The sequence below is a fragment of the Ranitomeya variabilis genome, chromosome 2 (assembly GCF_051348905.1).
Source record: "Ranitomeya variabilis isolate aRanVar5 chromosome 2, aRanVar5.hap1, whole genome shotgun sequence".
Taxonomy (NCBI): domain Eukaryota; kingdom Metazoa; phylum Chordata; class Amphibia; order Anura; family Dendrobatidae; genus Ranitomeya; species Ranitomeya variabilis.
This window is the reverse complement of record NC_135233.1, coordinates 990,206,000-990,221,776: the sequence shown is the minus strand read 5'-3', so window position 1 is coordinate 990,221,776 and position 15,777 is coordinate 990,206,000. Positions and strand designations below refer to the sequence as shown.

At 42.7% G+C, this 15,777-nt stretch overlaps 1 protein-coding gene across 2 annotated transcripts in view; it reads left to right on the top strand.

Moving 5' to 3' along the window:
• The window catches only part of AGXT (alanine--glyoxylate aminotransferase), a 44,886-nt gene that overhangs the window by 19,618 nt on the left and 9,491 nt on the right, over window positions 1–15,777 (top strand). For both annotated transcript variants that reach the window (XM_077292977.1, XM_077292978.1), the window contains exons 4-7: window positions 2,091–2,191; window positions 9,992–10,062; window positions 12,262–12,346; window positions 12,647–12,742. In XM_077292977.1, coding sequence (XP_077149092.1) covers window positions 2,091–2,191; window positions 9,992–10,062; window positions 12,262–12,346; window positions 12,647–12,742 — 353 coding nt within the window. The remainder of the gene's footprint in view (window positions 1–2,090; window positions 2,192–9,991; window positions 10,063–12,261; window positions 12,347–12,646; window positions 12,743–15,777) is intronic.

Genomic DNA, 15,777 nt, shown 5'->3' with positions numbered 1-15,777 from the left:
CAAGGAGATCTTTTGGACCCCATAAGATTGAGGGTCATGGTGTGACTTAAGCTCCCTGTACCCACTATAGTTACATCTCTTCTTAGAAGAATTCTGAAAGGGGTTCTCTCTGAGACAACCCCTTAAAGATGTTTTATCAGGCTGTATGTTCAGAACTGCACTGCTCCTGACTTCGCTTTCCCGATGCAGTCCTGAAAATTGATAGTTCAGACCAGCGGCTTAGACAACAGTGCTCTCTCCCAGGTTTCTAGCAGCGGCAGCCTTGAGCCTGCAGCATAGGAGAAGCGCGGCAGACTGTGGCTCATTGGATCCAGCGATCTGGCAAGCATCAGAGCCACGGGAGCTGTAAAGCAGAATCTGATCTTGCCTCGCGCTCTTTGTGTAGGCCAGACCAGGACTGCAGGATAGCTTGTAACCTTGACAATGAGCCGTACATTATAAAATTAAAAATTCCTCCATTCTTAAGAATGTTTTTACAAGCACTTTGCAATTTTACCCATTTATGACCTTGAGACAACCCCTTTAAAAATACACTAACTTTTCAGGCACCAGGTGCTGTTCTGTGGTCCGGTGTAATAAGTCATATTAATAAGTAGAAATGCACATGGAGAAATATCATAATATAAACTTGTGTAAAGCTGGCCCTACATATAAGATATTGTGGTGATAGCGCAATGTCTACTTTACAATTTCCTGATAGGGTAACTGAAATTGGACATGTTGGGGTTTTGAGTTGGGTCTAATGCTTTTTCTTTTTTTGCTTAGTGCAAAGAGCACCAAAGGGCAACAGCATCCGACCTAGGGTCTGGAACCTAGGGTCACACGTCAGGATTTTGTCAGGATTTTGTCAGGATTTTTCCTCAGGATTTGTAAGCCAAAAACAGGAGTGGAACAATTAGAGGAAAAGTATAATAGAAACATATGCACCACTTTTGCATTTATCACCCTCTCCTGGTTTTGGCTTACAAATACTGATGGAAAATCCTGACCAAATCCTGATGCAATCCTGAACGTGGACACATACCCTTAGGATTCTCAGAAATCAGCAGTAATCTGTGTGGGTGCAGAGAAGCAAGTGCTCAGTTTTTTTACATCTGCACAGCAGAAATAATGGCTCCAATTCATCACAGTATTTATGGCAGAAAACTGGAGTAAAACACTTTGAAAAATCTCACATTTTTTGAGCACCTCTCAGTGGGCAGAGCATGGCCGGGACAATGTGTGGTGAGCGGCCGCCCATCTAGTTCATGACTAGACATGGCATACAGGAAAGATATATATCTTGGTACCGTGTTAGCCAGTAGATAGAAAGATGTTTCCATGTTTTTTTTTTGTTTGTTTTTTTCTGTGCTATGTTGTGCATAAATATGTGATTCTTCAGAATTTGTATTAGTCTATGCCTGATGAAGAGACCTGTGTAGTCTCGAAAGCTTGCAATGTGTTACCATCTTTTCAGTTAGCTATTAAAAGGTATCAACCACTGAGGACTCTCAATTCTAAACATCTTTCTAGACATGGCATAGTGTTCCACAGAAATCTTACACTAGTCCCTGTCTAGCTGGAGTAAGATTTCTAGCAAGGAAATTCTCTGTCTCTCATTATTCTGATATTTGGCAAATATTAATAATTGTGGTAATTCTAATTGATCTAAAACTGGAAAGGTTTATTCTGTTATCATGTCAGATATTGAGAAAAATATGCATATGTGTCTTTTTATATAGTGGATGGAAACTTCTGGTTTCAACTGTAATTAGAGGAAATGTTGGATCCTTGATAAGCTCCTTTGTACCCATTCCCCAGTCTGTTTGATAAACTATTAGAAATTAGGACCCATTTGTTAACACAGATCTACATAAGACCTTTAAATCACCCCATGGTTACCAAATATGACATACAGAAAGGAGTGTCCCTTTTAATATACCTCAAATAGAATTATCAATCTTTGGCTACAGTTTCTAGTGACAAATTGCTGAATCTACATCTTGGTTACACAGAAGCACTTAACTAGATCAATAGTTTTGATTTGATGCAAAGATCATGGTGACAAATACTCATTACCCAAGGCCATGTGTTTCCTTCTATTAATCCAGGGTCTAGCTGAGCACAAGCCTTCTCTCTTCTTCATCACTCATGGAGAGTCATCCAGTGGAGTAGTACAGCCATTAAATGGTATTGGAGACCTTTGTCACCGGTATGTGTATTTGGAAAAAAAAATCAAACAAAAAAAAGTTAAAAAAAATGCAAGACTAGAAAGGCTTTTATAATTTAACTGCAATTTAATGAAAGCTGTCTAACATTGGCGCTGTGAAAACTCACATTTTAATACCTCCATTGCTTCAATGCCGTCGGTCTAGTGGTCCACAGTGATGATCTGCACCGGTCGCATCAGAAAATTTGACATCACCTCTGCTTGAGCATCAGAAATAACAAGAGCGACATAATCAGAACGGCAGGGATTTTGAAAGTTGAATTCTGTCAGTAAGATCACCCCTCCTAAGCCATCTATATGGGCATTCAGATCATAGAAAAAAATGAGACCTTGATATCTGCGAACAAATGAATAGTTATCGAGAAATACACGCTTTTTATTAATATGTAAATGAGCTATTTAGAATAAGATCTGTAGGCCGGACAAAGATCTCCCTTAGAATCTGCATTCATAGCTTATTTGAACGCCTTAAGAACCGAGCAATTTTTCGTTTTTATGCTTTGATTTGCCCTCTCCTTCCATAATCTGTAACTTTTTATTTTCCCGCTGACAAAGCCATGTGGGACTTTCTGAGGAATTAGTTGTATTTTTTAGTGATGAGCGAGTGTACTCGTTGCTCGGGTTTTCCCGAGCATGCTCGGGTGGTCTCCGAGTATTTGTAACTGCTCGGAGATTTAGTTTTTGTTGACACAGCTGCATGATTTACCACTGCCCAGCCTGAGTACATGTGGGGGTTGCCTGATTGCTAGGGAATCCCCACATGTATTCAAGCTATCAGCTGTAAATCATGCAGCTGAGGCAACGAAAACTAAATCTCCGAGCACTTACAAATACTCGGAGATCACCCGAGCAACGAGTATACTCGCTCATCACTAATATTCTTCAATAACTCCATCCATTTTACTGCAAAATGGGAAAAAAATTCCAAGTGAAGAGAAATAGTGAAACAAAAATTCAATTCCACAATTGTTTTCAGGTTTTGTTTTCTCGACATTTATTCTCCAGTAAAAATTACTAGGAAATATTATTGTCCAAGTCAGTACAATTATAACAATGTCAAACTTACATTTGATGTTTCACTACAAGTAGTGAAAAAAAATTTAGACATTCCTTAAAGAAAACAAAAAATGATCTTGAGTCACCATTTTCCAAAATCCATAATGTTTACTTTTCGGTTGATGGAGCTGTGTGATAGCTAATTTTTTGCGAGGTAACCTGATGGTCTTATGTACACTATTTTCGGGTATATACGACACTTTGATCACTTCCTATTGCATTGTTTTGTGGCGTTGCAGCAAACGAAAACCTGCAATTTGGGCATTTCAATTTTTTTTCTTGATAGATTATATATATATATATATATATATATATATATATATATATACACATACATACATACATACATACATACACACAGGGGCGTAACAACCGCGGTCGCAGGGGTCACAGCTGCGACCGGGCCCGGAGTGCTTAGGGGCCCGCCCAGTGGCGTATCCAGGGCTTTTCAGGGCCAGGGAGCGGGGGCTGTCTAATTATACTCACCTACTCCGGCGCGGTCCCTGCAGGTCCCTGGCTGCCTGGCGCCCCAGCTTCTTCCTGTACTGAGCGGTCACATGGTACCGCATATTCATTACTGTAATGAGCGGTAACGGTGACTGCTCAGTACAGGAAGCAGCAGCGCCGGGAAACCAGGGACTGCACTGCGCCAGGAGCAGGTGAGTATAACGGGGAGGGGGAGCGCTGCACGATATTCACCTCTCCTCGTTCCAGCCGCCGCTCTTCTGCAGTGACGCTGAGGTCAGAGGGCGCAGTGACGTAGTTAGTGCACGCCTCTGCCTGAGCGTCAGTGAGGAGGAGGCGGAAGATGGAGTGGCGGCTGGAACGAGGAGCAGCCTGCAGGTGAATATTGAAAGTGTCGGGGGCCTGAGCGACGGAGAGGTGAGTATGTGGGGTTTTTTTTATCGCAGCAACAGCAAATGGGGCAAATATCTGTGTGGACCATCTTATGGGGCCATAACATTTGTGCAGCATTATATGGGGCAAGTGTCTGTATGGAGCATCTATGGGGGCCATAACATTTGTGCAGCACTATAATGGGGCAAGTGTCTGTATGGAGCATCTATGGGGCCCTAACATTTGTGCAGCACTATAATGGGGCAAGTGTTTGTATGGAGCATATATGGGGCCATAACATTTGTGCAGCATTATATGGGGCAAGTGTCTGTATGGAGCATCTATGGGGCCCTAACGTTTGTGCAGCACTATAATGGGGCAAGTGTCTGTATGGAGCATCTATGGGGCCATAACGTTTGTGCAGCATTATATGGGGCAAGTGTCTGCATGGAGCATCTATGGGGCCATAACATTTGTGCAGCATTATATGGGGCAAGTGTCTGTATAGAGCATCTTATGGGGCCATAACGTTTGTGCAGCACTATATGGGGCAAGCGTCTGTATAGAGCATCTTATGGGGCCATAATTGTTTGTGCAGCACTATAACGGGGCAAGTGTCTGTATGGAGCATCTTATGGGGCCATAATCAACGTTTCTGCAGCACTATGGCGCAAATATCTTTATGGAGCATCTTATGGGGCCATAATCAACGTTTCTGCAGCACTATATTGGGCAAATGTGTCTACGGAGCATCTTATGGGGCCATTATTAACCTTTATGCAGGATTATATGGGGCTCCTGATTCAATATGGATATTCAAAAACACTTAACCTACTGATGTCTCAATTAATTGTATGCAGGACTCTGCTGTGCTGATTGTCATGGTGCTGAATGAGGGGAAGTTTATGTGTGGGGTCAGGAGGGGTTTATAGTGTGGATGTAGCAGAGGCGTGTGTGTACAAGGTGTACAGAGCGGAGCCGTGTATGTGTGTAGTGGAGCAATGTGTACGAGGTGTACAAAGCTGAGCCGAGTGTGAAAGAGGTGAGCGGAGTCGTGTATGTATGGGGTGTATGGAGTGGTGCTGCGTGTTTACGAGGTGTATGGAGCGGAGCCGCTTGTGTACGGGGTGGATGGAGCGGAGCCGTGTGTGTATGGAGTGTACGAAGCGGAGCCGCGTGTGCACGGAGCGGAGTCGCGTGTGTACGGAGCGGAGCTGTGTGTGAGGTGTACGGAGTGGATCCGCGTGTGTATGAGGTGTACGGAGCAGATCCGTGGGTGTAAGGAGCGGAGCCGCGTGTGTACGGGGTTCATGGAGCGAAGCCGCGTGTGTACGGGCTGTAAATTTCCGAGTCGGAAAGAATGGTACACGGTTGTGGGTTATTGGGTGTACTTGCCAGCGTCAGAATATGCAGTGCGTATGCGCCGGATCCGACCAGTACACCCAATACACCCCCACACTGCACAGGTCCGGAAATGACGCACTGCAGCGTCATACCAAGAAGAAACAGCACACAGATTTCAAACGCCGGGAGTGCGCTTGGAATTAGAGCGAGGAAGGACATGAACGCCCAGAGTCTGCACTTCCGAAGACATCACCATAATTAGTATAGGGACTTGTTATTATAAAATCATTTTTCTCAGCGATTACAGGGCAGTATTAGGTCAGACTATACAACAAAGCAACAAAACTATAGTGTGCGAAATGAATAGGGAAAATGTGAATTTCGGTGGGAAATATTTTGAGCGGGGGGGCCCCATTTGAAAGTTCGCATCGGGGCCCCTCACTTTGTAGTTACGCCACTGTATATACAGTATATATAGAGCTCTGGCAAAAATTAAGAGACCACTGCAAAATGTTCAGTTTGTCTGATTTTTCTCTTTATAGGTATATTTTTGAGTAAAATGTAAATTGTTAATTTATTCTATAAACTTCTGACAACATGTCTCCGAAGTTCCAAGCAATAAATTTTGTATTTTTTTTCCTGAAAGGAAGAAATGGTAAAAAAAACAAAACAAAAAAAAAAACCAGTGCTTTCAGACCTCAAATAATGCAAAGAAAACAAATTCATAGTCATTTAGAAACAACAATACTAATGTTTTAACTCAGGAAGAGTTCAGAAATCAATATTTTGTGGAATAACCATGAGCTGATTTTTAATCACAGCTTTCATGCATTTTGGCATGCTTTCCACCAGTCTTTCACACTGCTTCTGGTGCAAAAATTTAAGCAATTCTTTGCTTGATGGCTTGTGACTACCCATCATCCTCTTGATTACATTCCAGAGGTTTTTAATGGAGTTCAGGTCTGGAGATTGGGCTGCCCATGACAGGGTTTTGATGTGGTGGTCTCTTAATTTTGGCCAGAGCTGGCTGTATGTATGCACGTATGTATGTATGTATGTATGTATGTATATATAAATACCTTGATACTATATGCAGGGTGGGCCATTTATATGGATACACCTAAATAAAATGGGATTGGTTGGTGATATCAACTTCCTGTTTGTGGCACATTAGTATATGGGAAGGGGAAAAGTTTTCAAGATGGGTGGTGACCATGGTTGCCATTTTTAAATTGGCCATTTTGGATCCAACTTTATTTTTTCCCAATGGGAAGAGGGTCATGTGACACATCAAACTTATTGAGAATTTCACAAGAAAAATAATGGTGTGCTTGGTTTTAACGTACCTTTATTCTTTCATTAATTTTTTACAAGTTTATGACCACTTAAAAAATGTTTTCAAAGTGCTGCTCATTTTGTTGGATTGTCAATGCAACCCTCTTCTCCCACTCTTGACACACTGATAGCAACACCGCAGAAGAAATGCTAGTACAGGCTTCCAGTATCCGTTGTTTCAGATGCTGCATATCTCGTATCTTCACAGCATGGACAATTGCATTCAGATTACCCCAAAGATAGAAGTCTTAAGCCCCCGTCTCACTAAGCGAGATCGCTGCTGAGTCACAAGTTTTGTGACGCAACAGCGACCTCAGTAGCGATCTCGCTATGTGTGACACGTAGCAGCGACCAGGCCCTTGCTGTGAGATCGCTGGTCGTGTCGGAATGGCCTGGACCTTTTTTTGATCGTTGAGGTCCCGCTGGGTAGCACACATCGCTGTGTTTGACACCTTACCAACGACCTCGTTGACGACTCAGACACTGAATCGTCATAATAGCTCCCATGTGACATCGTTGTACAGGTCGCTACAGGTCGCTGGTGAGATGTCAAACAGTGAGATCGCAGCAGCGATCGTTGGGAAGATCTCACTGTTTGACATCTCACCAGTGACCACATAGCGACGCAGCAACGATCCCTGACAGGTCGTATCGTTGTCGGGATCGCTTTAGCGTCGCTAAGTGAGACGGGGCCTTAAGATCGGGAGACCTTGGTGGCCATTCAACTGGCCCATGACAACCAATTCACTTTCCAGGAAACTGTTTATGTAGGAATGCTCGGACCGGACACCTATAATGTGGTGGTACACCATCTTGCTCAAAAAACTCAGGGAACCTGCCATCTTCAGTGCATAAAGAGGGCAATACATCATCATGTAGCAATTTCAGATATTCAGTGGAATTGAGGTTTCCATTGATGAAGAATGGCCCCACTATCTTTGTACCCCATATACCATCAATTTTTGTGTTCCAACAGTCTTGGAGGGATCTATCCGCTGTGGGTTAGTGTCAGACCAATAGTGATGGTTTTGTTTGTTAACTTCACCATTCACAAAAAAGTTTGCCTCATTACTGAACATAATGTTCTGTGTAAACTGAGGGTCCTGTTCCAATTTTTGATTTGCCCATTCTGCAAATTCAGCACGCCGATCTGGGTCATCCTCGATGAGATGCTGCAGCGGCTGGATTTTGTAAGGGTGCCATTTGTGAGTAGCCAATATCCGCAGAAGGGATGTTCGACTGATGCCACTCTCCAGTGACATGCGGCAAGTGCTACGCTGTGGGCTCTTCATGAATGAAGCTAGGACAGACACTGATGTTTCTTCATTAGTGACAGTTGTCTTGTGTCTACATTTTGGCAAATCCAACACTGAACCTCTTTCATGAAATTTGGCAAGCAGTTTGCTGACTGTAGCAAGGGAGATGGGTGGTCTCGCAGGGTGTCTTGCATTGAAATCTGCTGCAATAACCCGGGTACTGCGTTCAGCAGACATCAACACAATTTCTATCTGCTCCTCACGTGTTAACCTCTGCGACATGTGAATGGCTGTAAACAAAGAGAAACTTGTAAAGAACTCATGAAATAATAAAGTTACGTTAAAACCAAACACATCAATGTTTTTCTTGTGAAATTCTCAATAAGTTGATGTGTCACATGACCCTCTTCCCATTGAAAATAAAGTTGGATCCAAAATGGCCAACTTCAAAATGGCCGCCATGGGGACCACCAATCTTGAAAAGTTTTTTCTCTCCCATATACTAATGTGCCACAAACAGGAAGTTGATATCACCTACCATTCCCATTTTGTTTAGGTGTATCCATATAAATGGCCCACCCTGTATATAAGTTTTGTTTTTTTTTTTACACTTTCTTATTGGTAACAGGGGAAAAGGTGGTGATTTGAACTTTTGTATATTTTTTTACACTTTTTTAAAAACTTTTTTCTGTAGTTTTACTTTATTTGTTAGGGTATGTGTCCACGGTCAGTAAACGCTGCTTGTTTGACGCTGCGCAGAGCTGCAGCGTCAAACACGCAGCGTCCAGATGTTCCAGCATAGTGGAGGGGATTTTATGAAATCCCGTCTCCACTATGCGTGGAAACCCGCACGCGGCGGCCCTGCGACTCCGGACATGCTGCGCGTCTTTTCAGATCGCAGCATGTCCGTTCACCTTGCGGGGACGCAGCGTCCCCGCAAGGCATAACACAGGGCCCTATGGGAGGGGGGCGATGATCTCGGATGTGTACAGTTAACACATCCGGCATCATCGTGTCCCAGAAGGGGGCGGGGCTTAGCACCGAGCGGCTTCGCCGCTGCGGCGATACCGCCGGCCATCCTGAACGTGGACATGCAGCCTTAGTCCCCTTCGGAGACCTGAACCTGCGACCGTCTGACCGATTCACAAAATACACAACAATATCACAGCATTGCTGTGTACAGTACAAGCCGGATGTCACAGAGGGGGTCACATGACAGGCACGGGGAGAGTTCAACCGGACACTGGCTATAATAACAACCCATTATTTTCCTGCTATCATGTTTGAGGGAAGCTAATAGACACTTAAATGCCGCTCTCAGGAATTGACAGCAGAGTTTAAGAGGTTAACAGCAGCAATTGGTGGGCACGCGAACCGCTGATGTTAGAGGCAGATGTCAGCTCTGTAGTATAACTGGCATCTGCCCTCAATGGAGCGGACTTTCTTTCTGAGCCAGCTCCAAAGTCGCTGCCATGTTCCATGATGGATATATCTATCATGTGGCTTTAGCAGTTGAATGAAAGCGGATGTTACCATTGTGAGACATGTAGATCAGGAGAGCAGACTGTCAGTCATTACATGTCTCACACTGATAACGCCCCCTTTCATTTACAATAAGCCCTGTAGGTAGATTCTCAGGGAGATCAGTGTCTCACCCATAGATCTTAACAGCTCATTAACATATTAAGATGTGGATTTCTATGGAATAAGACATCGGATCACAGATATCAAGGTATCATGTTACTTGGCTTCCTATGACCTACATGCCCATATAGACGGCTTAGGAGGGTTGATCCTACTGACAGATTCCCTTTAAGTCACTTTTATATGCCTACTATTAGACAACTTTCATAAATTCCAGGACAACCCTTTCATCCAAATGACTACACTGAGGATTTGGAAAACTGGAGCTCCAAATTTGAATATTGATATTTGATATCTGTTCCGTATACAGGTATAGCTGCCTCCTTCTGGTAGACTCTGTGGCATCTCTAGGAGGGGCTCCTATCTACATGGACCAGCAGGGTAAGCAATTTATCACGTAGGTCTTCCGTTCAATCATTCTTTTCCAGCACTGTAAAACTCCTGTACCCTTCTATAAGGACATATATGGCTAGATTTCTTTAGATTACATAGGTGAGATCAGTGTAATCTTAATCTTAAACCCACCGCCACACAATATCTTACATTTCAAAGTACTAAATCATAACACAGAAAGAATATGTCCATTTATAAGATGATGCATGCTAAGGAATTCAATAAATATAAACCATCAAGAAAACCATTTGTACGAAACGCGCGTCGGTGGCGGAGTGGCGTGTGTTCCTGCCTGACTGCTAGCATGGGTAAGCACTTTTGGGTGAGGCCAGGGTATAGTACTTCCAAGTATGATATGGGTATATATGGGTAATAGGACGAGCTGTCTAATATATTTACATTGATGTTCACCCCCTTCATCCCCATGTGGGAATTATAAGGCACTAGCACTTAACATTATGCCCTTGCTGGCTTCAGTCAGGACACACTAGCCATCATCTACCTGATCCTTTGCTGTCTGTGTCTCTTAAACTTATTGTGTGCATCATGGATATTCTCTGATGAAATGTTTGTTGTTATTTATTAAATATGTTATTAAAATTATACCTTTTACAGTAATTTTGGACTTAATACTCCGTTTCTTTTTGTTTTGATGGATGCTAAGGAATTCAGCCATGTTAATAGCCACCCGTTGAAATCCAATTCTGGTCTAATCTTTAAAACACTGAAATCTCAAGACTTTAAAGCGGTGGTCGAAAATCCAAATTAATTTCCATCCCAAATCCCTATCTATTTAAAGGCATAATATAAACTATTTTTTAATATACTTTAATTAAAAATTCCATGCTTTTCCTTTTTTTCCCTACTTCCTTTTTTATGACACTTCATTTTATGGCATTATATAGTGATTTTAGAAAATTTTGGATCACTCCTTTAAGGGAAACTGTAATTTTGACTTGTGTGTTTAGCATTTCACTGTACAGTTAAAGGGAATATGTGCAGCAGGTTTTTGCTATGTAATCTGAGAGCAGCATCTAGGGGCAGAGACCCTGATTGCAGCGATTTATAAGTGAGTAAAATAAATTGAGGTTTATATCATCTGACTATTTATGCTGAGGGTTTTAGTTTACATTACTGGTTAGACGTCAGCACAGACCAAAAAATGGAACATATTATTTGTGTGGTGTTAAAGAGAACCAATCATAGGCCAATAGTGGCCATTTTGCCCTTTTTTCTATTCCCGCTGCTCCCGAGTATGCCATGTTTTGTGTTTTTTAAATCCGCCGTACAGTTCCAGAGATATGGGCCTTTTAATGTAGCGTGCATTTTTATGATCTTTAGGGTAGCTTGACACGAACATTATAAATAATTGTTCAGAGTTTCATCCAGAAAAGTAGGAAAAATGTTTTCTCACATGCTATCCATGTGTAATTTGCTTTCTTACAGCAGCATAAAATAATAATATACAGGACCATTTACAGTGTCCTATGTTACAGAAATGCAATGTATCCCTGAAAAAACTGGTATTTTACTGTGGCTCCGTATGGCATCCGATTTCTTTTACGCACCCATGGACTTGAATGGACGAGTCTCATCTGATATATGGAAGAAACTGTTGGATGTTCCTATTTTTCTACACCCACATATTCAGTCAGTGAACAAAAAAAATTCGATCATCAGCACTGCCCCATTGAATAACATAGGTCCGAGTGCCATCCGTTTGTACCACGTACATCACTCAGACCGAATATATGGTCATGTGAATAAGGCCTTCCCGAGAGGGCATTGATCGCAGGGTAATAATGCAGAGCAGAGTAAAGATGTGCCTGCAGAGAATCATGTGAACCCCACCCTCTTGGAAAAAAATAGCACTAAATAAAAAGGCCCACATCTCTGCAACCATATGACGGAATGCAAAAATTTTTAAAAAAATTACTGCGGGGAGCAAGAATAAAATAAGAGAAAAAACTGGACATTGTTAACCTAGCGACAGGTCCTTTTTAAATGATAAAGACTGGTGTACTCAGTGATGATGGAGGCCTGCTGGGTGGTCTTATAGTGCCACCTAAAGGACAGACAGAGTAATACACTAAAGCACAGCAAGTATCCAAACTACAACTCGCATATGATGGCTTTCATTGTTGCTAGCCCACTGTACATCTGTCCTTTCTATTGTGTCTCTCATAGGAATTGACATCCTTTACTCTGGTTCTCAGAAGGTATTAAATGCTCCTCCGGGAACGGCACCCATCTCGTTTAGTGACGCAGCAAGGTAAGTGGTAAAGCAAGTGACAGATATAGATGGATTGTACAAAACAGTATTCCATCCATCATTCACAGGTACGGCAATGTCCCTTGTTGCACAGGAAGGCATTTGTGCTTCACTATTTTTGCTAGTTATGCCCAACATGTTTATGTACAGTAACTTACTCTAATTAAAAGTTTCCTTTTAATGCCCTAGAAATCATATGTATGGAATGTAAACTGTAACATGAAGTGTATATGGATAAAAAGCTCAGATGTAACTATGAGTTTCCTGCTAACAGGGATGCTGCCTTCTTTTCTTGCACAGTAAGAAGATATTCAGCCGTAAGACAAAACCACCATCTCTATATGTAGACCTGACCTGGCTTTCCAACTACTGGGGCTGTGATGGAAAGCCAAGAATGTGAGTTACAATTCAGCTTGCACCAATTACCCTACACCAGCTGGACTAAAACTTTAATAAGGCTATGTTCACACGATGCAGTTTTTGCTGCGGATCCGCATCCTTTTTCCATGCCGGGTACAGTACAATGTTACCCTATGGAAAAAAAAACCGCTGTTCCCATGATCATTTTTTTCCGCTGGAAAATCCGCGCTGATTTTCTGCGGAAAAAAAGAAGTACCATGTCAATTCTTTCTGCGGATTCCGCAGCGGGTTTCCACCTGCACCAATAGGAAAATGCAGCTGGAAACCCGCAGTGGAATCCGCAGTAGAAAAAGGACTGAAAACCGCAGTGCAACCCACCGCAGGTTTTGCACTGCGGTTTTCAAAAATCAGGACCTGAAAAATCCGCAGCGAAAAAAGGATCGTGTGAACAAGCCCTAAAAGTGTTTTTTACAATCATGGATTTCTGAGAACCCCCAACCCATTGCCTAACATCAGAGGAGGCACAAGTGGCTATATGTAAGGCTATGTGCCCACATTGCGGAATAGGGTGTGGATTTTTCTGCACCTTTTTTGTAAAATCCGCAGGTAAAACGCACTGCATTTTACCTGCGGATTTACAGCGGAATTAATGCTGGTTTTGTGCGGGTTCCAACTGCGGTTTTACACCTGCGGATTCCTATTGAGGAGCAGGTGTAAACTGCTGCGGAATTCGCACAAAGAATTGACATGCTGCAGAAAATACAACGCAGTGTTTCCGCGCAGTATTTTCAGCAGAATGGGCACAGCGGATTTTGTTTTCCATAGGTTTACATGGTACTGTACACCACATGGAAAACAGCTGTGAATCCGCAGCGGCCAATCCGCTGCGGCTCCACAGCAAAATCCGTAATGTGTGCACATACCCTTTGAGCTCTCAATATGCGACTGATCCTGAGTGGAAACCACCTAGACCTAACCATCTCCAGCTTTTGTCACTTTAGCCATCGACACAATTAACCCCTAGCTAACTGGGATACTGCAGTGTTAGCATTACTTGATGGAATTGCTAATATAGTTATTTTTTAAGAAGCACTCCACCTCCCATCAAAATTGTTATCCTTTTAATATATTGCAGTCATCATATTATATAGCACTGTGTACTTAGGCTACGTTCACATTTGCGTTGTGCGGTGCAGCGTCGGCGACGCAACACACAACGCATGCAAAACGCAGCTTTTTGTGATGCATGCGTCCAATTTTGGCATGATTTTCGGCGCAAAAAAAAGCATCATGCAGCGTCCTGTGCGCCCTGACACTTGCGCCAAAAATGACGCATGCGACATAAAACGCAAGACAACGCATGTCCATGCGCTCCCATGTTAAATATAGGGGCACATGACGCATGCGCCGCTATGCGTCACCGAACCTGCGCCCGACGCAACACAAATGTGAACATAGCCTTGCAATTGCTCATTTTGCCTTTCTACCCTCTTAAGTCTTCCTATGACATCACATGATTAAAAACTGACTAGCTGAATCCTTCTAAGCTCTGTGTAGAAACAGGAGATCTATTTTCCCTGCATGAGTCATAAGGAATTAAAGAGAGGAATGATTTCTGCAGGGAAAAAAGACTTCCTGTTTCTACATAGAACAGAAACAATAAAAAAAACTAGGTAGAAAAGCAAAATTAGCAATTGTAAGTACACAGTGCTATATAATATGATGACTGCAATATATTAATAGGATAAAAACTTTGATGGGGGTGGGCTTCTTTAAAGGGAACCTGTCACCCCCAAAATCGAAGGTGAGCTAAGGCCACCACCATCAGGGACTTATCTACAGCGTTCTGTAATGCTGTAGATAAGCCCCCGATGTATCCTGAAAGATGAGAAAAAGAGGTTAGATTATACTCACCCAGGGGCGGTCCCGCTGCGGTCCGGGGCCTCCCATCTTCATACGATGATGTCCTCTTCTTGTCTTCACGCTGCGGCTCTGGCGCAGGCGTACTTTGTCTGTCCTGTTGAGGGCAGAGCAAAGTACTGCAGTGCGCAGGTGCCGGGAAAGGTCAGAGAGGCCCAGCGCCTGCGCACTGCAGTACTTTGCTCTGCCCTCAACAGGACAGACAAAGTACGCCTGCGCCAGAGCCGACAAGAAGAGGACGTCATCGTAAGAAGATGGGAGGTCCTGGACCGGACCGCAATGCCTATCGGACCGGACGGTAGAGGGACCGCCTCTGGGTGAGTATAATCTAACCTCTTTTTCTCATCTTTCAGGACACATCGGGGGCTTATCTACAGCATTACAGAATGCTGTAGATAAGCCCCTGATGCTGGTGGGCTTATCTCACCTTCGATTTTGGAGGTGACAGGTTCCCTTTAACTAAATTTATAGTACACATGAATATAATCTATCTTTTTAAAGATAATGGATTTTTTTCCCTACTGAACTTATCAATCGTATTAAAAATTCTCAGTTCAATGCAGTGCAGTAAATACAGATTTTCCAAGTACTGAGATAGGAGGTGACAGTTAGTGCTCATAAAGTTCTATGGAGAACTGTAACTGTTGTTTCAGGAGAACTTGCAGCAGAATTTTTGTGTCTTCCTATTCTTCCCTCTCCCTAAATTGTTAAAAGCCTCAACTGCCATCTCCTATTTCAGTAATAGAAAAAAAATCTGTATTCACTAAATACAGATTTTCAACCTGAATGGAGAAATTTGAGATTGACTGATCAATCCTGGAGGAGAAATAAGCAGATTTCTCTGATAAGATATATTGGAAAGTTACTTATTTTCATGAATACTAAATATTATGACTGTTTCTTTATAAGAAACGTTAACTAGATTGACTTGTGTCTTTTTTGTAAGCTAAATAACTAGAGGTGGTACAGTAAATCTAGAGCCATATTTGGCTTAAAAAGAGGATCCCAAAAGGGAGATAGCTTTAGTAAAGAAGAGAGAACCTATCCTCTGATTTGGGGTACTAAGTTTTGAATGTGAGACATAAATTGTGAGGTCTTTACATAGAGCGGCCTATATCTCTGCTTCCTGGATACCTGCCTCTTTATTGTGC